Genomic DNA, 8,941 nt, shown 5'->3' with positions numbered 1-8,941 from the left:
TCAAGCTTCCTAATTACTACTTGCATAACTCTAATACTTAATTTAGTCTCACATAAGAATACAATACTAGAATCCTCTCTACGGAGCAATTTTTTTAAGGCCGCCTACTACATCGGTGTTGCCCAGCCCACTGCAGTTAAGGCTAAAGAGATTCATGAGGCCCGGCGGGGTTGAGCGCCCTCAACCTCCGCCTCAGGTGAACATACACCTATGTTAATAACGCCTCTCTTCTTAGCAGCCACCACCACCACTTCCATGGCTTCCTCCCTTCCTCACTTCCCCAGTTGTACATCCACCCCACTGCCTCGCTCACCCATAACAGCTATATCCCTCCTCAAACGCTCCCATGTACTAAAACTCCGGTGCTTTAATCCCTCCCCTTCATGAGCTTCCCTCTTAAGAACCGAGTCATTAACCTCCTTCACAAAATAATCAGCCCCCTCCTCCCCTTTGACAGAAAACTTCCCTCCTCAACGCTGACTTCTTCCCCAGAAGTGCATGGCTTATTAAGTTTATGCTCATGTGACACAGCAATTTGTTGCCATTTTTCGATCATTTTCTCAATATCCTCCTTCTTCCTCCTCTCCTCGTCATCAAACCTATTAATAAGAGACCTGGCTATCTTTGACTTAGCTTCCACCACCATAGTCTTAGTAACTTTCCATGATGAGGCTCTCATCCATTCCCCAAACCTCAACTCACCCTCCTCATATAGATTGTCGTCGCATTCCTTCTCCCTATGCCTATAGAGCCCACAACAATAATAAAATTAGGAAGCCTTTCGTATTTTAAAGCAAACTTGCTAGTATTTCCATGTGGCAACTTAACAACAACCTCAGCATTTAATGACTTCCTTGCATCTAACAAACCCTAATCCTCACACCCCTCTCAACCTCCGGATTTGGCAGATGATCCATGGTAACAAACGCCCATAACTGCGACCCTAAGTGCAGAAGATTCACTTCATTCAACCTCCCCTAATAGGTAAATCATAAACACGTATCTAAAGAGGGACACGAAACAAAGGCATCTCAAAAATATTCCTCATATCACACGGTTCATTAAGAAACCATATATGTTTATTAAAATGCCAAGGTTGCACTTCTAAAACCCTACCTTTATCTTTAGCAATGAAAAACCAAAAAAAAAGATTTTATCCTTAGGGTCCAGAACGTTACCTATGATAGTTCCCTTCGGATTCCACAACTTCACCATCGTACCGATCGCTGCTTTGACGTTAGCCTTCGTAGTCAAAGTCTCTCAACGAGCATTAGCTCTAAGCATTGATTTTCCCCTTCATCATTCATGATTCGTTGTTCACTAAATCAAACACATTTATAATCTCAACAAACAACTAGCAAGTGGTAAGTCGAGATCGATCCATAGGACTGTGTGTTTTGGGCTCTAAGTCTATCTATTCCAATTTATGCAAGTGTCACAATTATTGGTGTTTTTGGGTTTATAATGCTAAACTAGTGAAATGTAAACTAATGCGAATATTGAAAGTAGAAGATGTAAACAATTAATTAAAAGCACTAGCGTGTCATGGGTTCACAGGGGTTATCAAAAGGTCTCTAGACATGTGAGTCTAAATTGGGTCAATGTTATAGTCGGACTATGGACCGAGGCTCTCGATATTATGGCTCTATCTAGGTCGAGTCGGGTTAGCTCTCACGCACACCCGTTCTACCCACCAACATAGTGCATGGTCTAACAACTCCTTAGGCTCTCGGTTTTATAGGACTGTCAAACAAGCATTTCATCAAAAAATAAATATACACTAGTTGAAACCATAAAAATTAATCCATTTTGATAGACTCAACCCCCCCCCCCCTCCCACACACACACACACACACAACTAACCCTAGCAAGGATACTACTCACTAATCATCATGAGGACTATGCTAATAATAAGAACAAACAAAGAGACTAAACTAAGCATGGTGGTATAAATAAAGTAAGAACAAAGGACTAGAGAGAAGCAAGAAAGTTACCAACTTGGAAAGTAAAGCTGAACATAAATAAAGGTGGATTCTTGTATAAAGATGGAGACTTGTTCACTTAGTCTTCAAATACATACCCAAGAGATCCAAATGTTAACTATTCAAGGGTGAATGAAAGAATAATTATTGAAAGATTAATAAAAATTGAGGAAAGAGTAAGTCTAATCTACTTCTAATCTAAGCTTAGCCTCCTCTAAGAGGACTTAGTTTGCTTCTTATTAGCAGAGGGGTATATATAGTGGCTACAAGATTAGGCGTTATTTTCTCATCCGGACTCCGAATCGAGTGATTCAAAGGCCTAAACCACTTGATTTTTTGATGTCGTTCAATCTATCATAGTTTTAGAGCCATACGAGAAATTCTTGGTTTGGGTCCAGCGATTTCCTCTTGTAATGGCTCCCTTCTCGTCATTGTTGACTAACAAATTGTGGGGGGTTAACATCCAAACTATCCGAAATCTTGTTTTATTGATCGATGTGTCCTTGACCTTGGGTTCCTCTTCATGCTTGATCATCTAGTGTTGTCAAATAGCTCTCAAATGTTGCATAAAAGACGGGAACTCCTCCCCTTTTAGTTCCTTTCCTACAAAACGTATAGAAATGCACTAGGAAAGCAAACAGGAAGCAGTTGACTTTATAAATGATCCTAATTGGCACAAATAACATTCAAAATAAGGTTGGTTAAGGGGTTAAAAGTATGTAAATAATGACCACATCAGTCATCCCCTACATCCCAAACAAACTCGTCGCTCCCATCATCCCTCCCTTCATCATAATTTGTTTACCGGCGCGACGGCGATTACTATTTTCATCCATATGACACGATTCAGAACCAAAACAATTGATAGGGTCAAACCCTAAAAAAAAGTAACAAAAATCACAAAGAAACAAACAGAGTCCGAAGCCTCCAGTGAAAAGGATAAACAAAAATGACTTAAACGGACTCTCCACAAGAAACCCTAGAAGAACGTTTTTTTATTTGTTTAGAGAATTTTTTAATTTCTAATATTTATGATTCTATTATTCTTTGTTTTTTTCTTCTAAATTTAGATAACGAGTTATGTTATGCGGAAGCATAAATACCTCATGTTGCGCCTCTCCTGCGCTGGTGTCCACTGTTCGTAATAGTATGATATTGTCTGATTTGGGCCAAGCCCTCACGTATTTACTCTCGGGCTCCTACCCAAAAGGCCTCGTACTATTATATTTGTAGACACTTATAAAGATGATCTTCCATCCTTATTCTACCGATGTGTGATATGAGTTTGCACCCTAATTAACAATCCTCGCCTCAAACCAATTATCTTGACTCGACCTTGACCTCTTAAGGAGAATTCCCCACATCTTGCAACCCCAACTTCTAGACACTCGCATCACCAAGTGTTGATAACCTCTCCTTAAATGACACACCATGTGTCTCACGGGGCTTGTGCTATACTTGTCTCACGGGGCTTGTGCTATACTTGCATACCAAAGTCCTCTGCATCCCATAAACCCTGGAGTGCGTCCGAGTCCACTACCTCAATGCGTCGCTCTGGAACAACCTTTGGACTTACCATAGACCGCTTTTGATGCCTCCATTAAGCCTCATCCCACCTCACCAGGTCCCTGACGGTTTTCTCTTAAATTGCCTTCCGTCTCATCACCGCGAGACCAATGTCGCTTCTCGCGAACATATTAGCTCTCTATAATACTACTCGTATCTTATGGTCTAGTACTTCGTCGAGTAGGGGGCACTCGACCGAGTACGTCTGTTGGGTATTTTGGTCAGGCTACTGACATGGTATCACTCGACCGAGTGTGTTGGTACTCGGTCGAGCACGGTTACGCACTTGACCGAGTGTCCAGTCGGGGAACGTTTTATGTGCGGTTTTGATTAAGATGATTAAGGAGGTTATAAATTGTATTAAAAGTGTATAAACATCATTTATAACCTAAAAAAATTTGTAATCTTCGCCCAAATCATCCTAGTCACCTCCTAGGTGGATTGTTGAGCATTTGGAGTCCATAGTCCCGTGATTTACCGCGTTAGTAAGTACTCGTTATCTCTAATCGTTTTAATTGCTTTTGTTAAGGTTTTGACTAAACCCTAATCTGAGAAATCAGGGAAAAAGGGTTAATTAGGGATTTATCTTGATACTAGTATTATTGTGAATGGTTGTTCGGTGGAGACTTCGTAGAAGAGCCGTTCTAGCCTTTAAGTTTTGGGTTTTGGTTTGAGCTGTAATCGACTAAACTTTCTATTACTTTTAATAAACGTTCTTTCATGGTCTATTTGATATACTGTACCTCGGAAAACCAAGATGGTAATGCTCCCATTTGCTAAGGTAGGCCTTGGTAAAGCACTTAGGTAATGAGGGTGTTACAAAGTGGTATTAGAGTAGCGATTTTGGAACTTATGACCAATGAATTAATGAATGTAGGGTGTCTAAATAAAATGATCCCGGGTAGGAGTTATTTGGAGCTACCGCAAAGGTTTAGTACACGTCCTAAGACCGCACTATGGCCCTTACAACTTCGAGCCGGTCACTATGAGTTGTGTCAAGGGGATCGTTGTGTGTGTGTGTGTGTGTGTGTGTGTGTGTGTGTGTGTGTGTGTGTGTGTGTGTGTGTGTGTGTGTGTGTGTGTGTGTGTGTGTGTGTGTGTGTGTGTGTGTGTGTGTGTGTGTGTGTGTGTGTGTGTGTGTGCATGTTCATATAAGGTGAACTAGCATGATGTGGAACATATGGAATTGAAGTGAAGGATATACTATGTTATAGTGTGCATGTTACATATATTAGATGCTTATTTCCTGGCACTTTTGAGCATAGAAACATGAGAATAGGCTGTGTGATTATTTATTTGTTGTTAGGAGTAAGGTAGGAAGTCGTTTTTGGCATGACTCGACCGAGTATGGCAGGGTGCTCGACCGAGTAGTGGGTACTCAACCGAATGACCCTGACACTCGACCGAGTGAGGGTGCTTATGTTTTTGACAGTAGCTACTGGAATATGACCACTCGACCGAGTAGAGTCAGTACTCGACTGAATGGGGTGTACTCGACCGAGTACCTTAGGTATTCGACTAAGTATGCTATATGTGATATTTTTGGTCAGCTACTGGAGTTTGAGCACTCGGTCGAGTAGTCCGAGTACTCGACCGAGTGGCTTGTACTCGACCGAGCCTCTAATGATACTCGACCGAGTACCTCTTTGGGCGGATGTGATTTTATATTGAGTCGTAGGCTACATGCTTACATTTATTTTGGTCATTGAAGCTCAAAATGCTGCCAAAGATATCTACCGCTTATGCTAAAGTTGTTGAGATAACACTCAACGAGGTAGCTCGTATGATTAAGCAACATGATGCACTGACTAAGGCCCTAAAGAACGTAGGGAAAGGAAGGGAAGAGATAGATGCATCTAAGCTAAGCGCCACTATTTCCCGGTTTAAACCTACCACTTATAAGGGCACATGCGCGCCGAACTTGCTCAAATAACTGGCATCGGGAAATGGAGAGTGTCTTGGAAGTTGTCAACTATCCCGAGGAATTAAAAATGGAGCAGGCTGCATTCTACCTGAGGGATCAAGCTGGGGCTTGGTGGCACCATGAGAGGGAAAAAACACGTGATTTCTAAAAGAGTATGGGTGAGCCCGAAATTCCGTAGGATGAGTTTAAGAGAGTTATGCGATATGAATTTGTTCCTGAACATGTCCGTACCAAGCTGAGGGCTGAATTCGACTCATTTGTCATGACTGATGGCATGACGGTATCTGAATATTATCACAAGTTCAATGAGGTATCGCGCTATGCTGAGGATATGAAACTGAGTCAACTACGTCTGGCTCTCCGTTTTGAGAGAGGGTTGACATTGAAGATCATGGAGAAACTACCTGCTGGGGTGCTTTCCGATTTAAAAGATATTAACGAGCGCGCGGGGCATGCGGAGAGGCTGGTTGAAATGACTAAGGAGGCCAAATAAAAAATGAATGAGAAAAGTAAGGCGGATACCAAAGGTAGTAGCCAATTGGGTTCCAAGCGTGGTAATTATAACCAGGCTAAATCTTATTCGGGTGGATCTGGATTTGGTAGAGGGTTTCGTTACGGGGGCAGAGGTAGTCAGAGTGCCGGTGACAACTCAGGTTTGCAATGCTTCAACTGTGGCGAGACTGGCCACAAGAGACTTAAGTGTACGAGCTATGGAAATGGAGGCTTCCAGCGACCAGGGTGGTCACAACAAGGGAACTATTCTCAGGCTCCGAGTCACAGTATGGCAAGTAACAGGCCAGCTGGGTCATGGAACAGTCAGAGCGGTCAGAACAACAACAACAACAATGGCAGTTATAACCGCAACAATGGAGGATCATATCAGCGCCCGAACAACAATGCAAACCAGAATTCGGCAGCTAAGTTTAAAGCATCGGCGAGTACGGTGCAAGAAGATGGTCAAAAGAGTAGTGGCAAACTATTCATTATGGAAAGGCAGGCAACTAAGGATGATGCAGAAGTCGTTACTGGTACATTTCTTGTCAATCATAGATGAACTTTTGTTTTGTTCGATTCGGGGGCTACTCATTCGTTTGTGTCTAGGAGTCATGCTGTAACGATGGGTTTGGGGGAGTATAAGTCAGTAAAAGATGAAGTTTTAATACCGTCAGGGGAGTCTGTGACTTGTGGGAAGTTGTATAGAGGGGTGTCGATGGTTGTTGGGCAAGTAGACTTTCCAGTTAACTTGTTCGAATTTCCTTTGGATGGATTTAAGGTCATTGTCAGGATGAATTGGTTAGGTAAGTATAAAGAAACTATCGATTGTCATCAGAAAAAGGTGTCTTTGAGAGGTCCTAAGGGGATTAGGGTTTCTTATCAAGGGTTTATAGTCAGACCCAAAGTTAAGATTATTGCAGCTGTGACTTTAAAGTCATATTTAAGGAAGGGATGTCTTATGATCCTTTGCCATGAGAGGGATACTCGCATGGAGGAGCCGTCAGCAACAGAGATACCAGTTGTGGGTGAATTCGAGGATGTCTTTCCAGAAGAGATACCGGGATTACCTACTAAGATGGACATTGACTTCAGTGTGGAGCTTAAACCAGGGACGAGACCCATATCTAAGGCACCGTACGGTATGGGACCAAAAGAGTTAGAAGAGTTGGAGAATCAGTTGAACAAATTGCTAGAAAAGGGATACATCGGACCTAGTGTATCGCCTTGAGGAGCACCAGTTCTATTTGTGAAGAAAAAGGTTGGCAGCATGAGGTTATGCATCGATTACCGAGAGCTGAATCATGTCACGGTGAAGAACAGGTATCCAATGCCGAGGATTGATGATTTTTTTGATCAGTTGAGTGGAGCTGGGGTGTTTTTAAAGATCGATCTAAGCTCAGGGTACCATCAGTTGAGGATTTGAGATGATGATATTCCTAAGATAGCTTTCAGATCGCAGTATGGTAACTACGAGTATGTGGTGATGCCTTTTGGGTTGACTAATGCACTGGCAGTTTTCTTGGATTTGATGAACCTGGTCTTTAGTCCATTCTTGGACCGGTTTATGGTGGTATTCATCGTTAATATCTTAGTCTATTCCAAGACTAAGTAGGAGAATGAGGAGCACTTGAGAATGTTATTGCAAACCTTACGCGATAACCAATTATATGCTAAACTATCCAAGTGTGAGTTCTGGTAAGAGAAGGTGGCCTTTCTGGGCCATGTGATTTTAAATGAAGGTGTAGCCATGGATCCAAGCAAGATTGAAGCTCTGTCAAACTGGGAAGCACCGAAAAATGTGGCTGAAATTTGGAGTTTCTTAGGTTTGCCCGGGTATTACAGACGGTTCGTGAAAGACTTTTCCAAGATTGCTAGGCCAAGGACCGCATTGATGAAGAATGCGAACAGATTTCTCTGGGATGAGAGTTGTGAGACGGCGTTCTAAACTCTAAAGGAACGTTTGACTACAGATCCTGTCTTAGCTTTGCCAAAGGGGAAACCTTCGAGGTGTATATAGATGCTTTGAAGAATGGTTTGGGGTGTGTTTTGATGCGGAATGGGAAGGTGATTGCCTATGCTTCAAAGCAATTGAAGTCCTATAAAGAGAACTATCCTACTCATGATTTAGAGTTGGGTGCAGTTGTATTTGCTTTGAAGATTTGGAGGCACTATTTATATGAGGCGACCTTTAAGGTGTTTTCTGATCATAAAAACCTTAAGTACATCTTCAACTAAAGAGAGCTGAATATGCGACAAAGGAGATGGATGGAGCGTATAGGTGATTATAATATGGAGATTATCTACCACGAGGGGAAAGCTAATGTGTTTGCTGATGCTTTGAGTAGGAAAAGTGTACATTCTTTGTGAACTGCCTTGTCTCTGATGAAATTGAAAGATGAAGTGGCAAAGATGGGGATTCACATGATTTGCAAGGGGGATTTTATTGATGATTTGACGATAGAACCCGAGCTTTATGATAATATTAGGAAGAAACAGTTGCTCGATCCTAAGATCAAGGAATGGAAAGAGAAAGTGGGGGGCACTCGACCGAGTACGTCTGTTGGGTATTCTTGTCAGGCTACTGACATGGTAGCACTCGACCGAGTGTGTTGGTACTCGGTCGATTATCGTGTACTCGGTCGAGTATGGTTACGCACTCGACCGAGTATCCGGTCGGGGAAAGTTTTATGCGCGGTTTTGATTAAGATGATTAAGGAGGTTATAGATTGTATTTTCAGTTTCTTAACATAATTTGCAACCTAAAAACATTTGTAATCTTCTCCCTAATCATCCTAATCACCTCCTTGAATCTTGTGGGTGGATTGTTGAGCATTTGGAGTCCGTAGTCCCTTGATTTACCGTATTAGTAAGTACTCGTTATCTCTAATCATTTTAATCGCTTTTGTTAAGGTTTTGACTAAACCCTAATTTGAGTAAGTAGAGATAAAGGGTTAATTAGGGATTTATCTTGATA

General features: G+C 42.0%; 1 protein-coding gene across 1 annotated transcript; it reads left to right on the top strand.

Annotated features, from left to right (window-relative positions):
• The first annotated feature begins 6,589 nt into the window (after window positions 1-6,589).
• LOC141627498 (uncharacterized) lies at window positions 6,590-7,195 on the top strand. Its single transcript, XM_074440743.1, has one exon. The coding sequence runs from the start codon at window positions 6,590-6,592 to the stop codon at window positions 7,193-7,195; it is 606 nt and encodes a 201-aa protein (XP_074296844.1).
• The last annotated feature ends 1,746 nt before the right edge of the window (window positions 7,196-8,941 follow it).

Source organism: Silene latifolia, chromosome Y, assembly GCF_048544455.1.
Source record: "Silene latifolia isolate original U9 population chromosome Y, ASM4854445v1, whole genome shotgun sequence".
In the NCBI taxonomy this organism is placed as follows: Eukaryota; Viridiplantae; Streptophyta; class Magnoliopsida; order Caryophyllales; family Caryophyllaceae; genus Silene; species Silene latifolia.
Note: the sequence above shows the minus strand (reverse complement) of the source record. Positions and strands in the feature narration are given on the sequence as shown.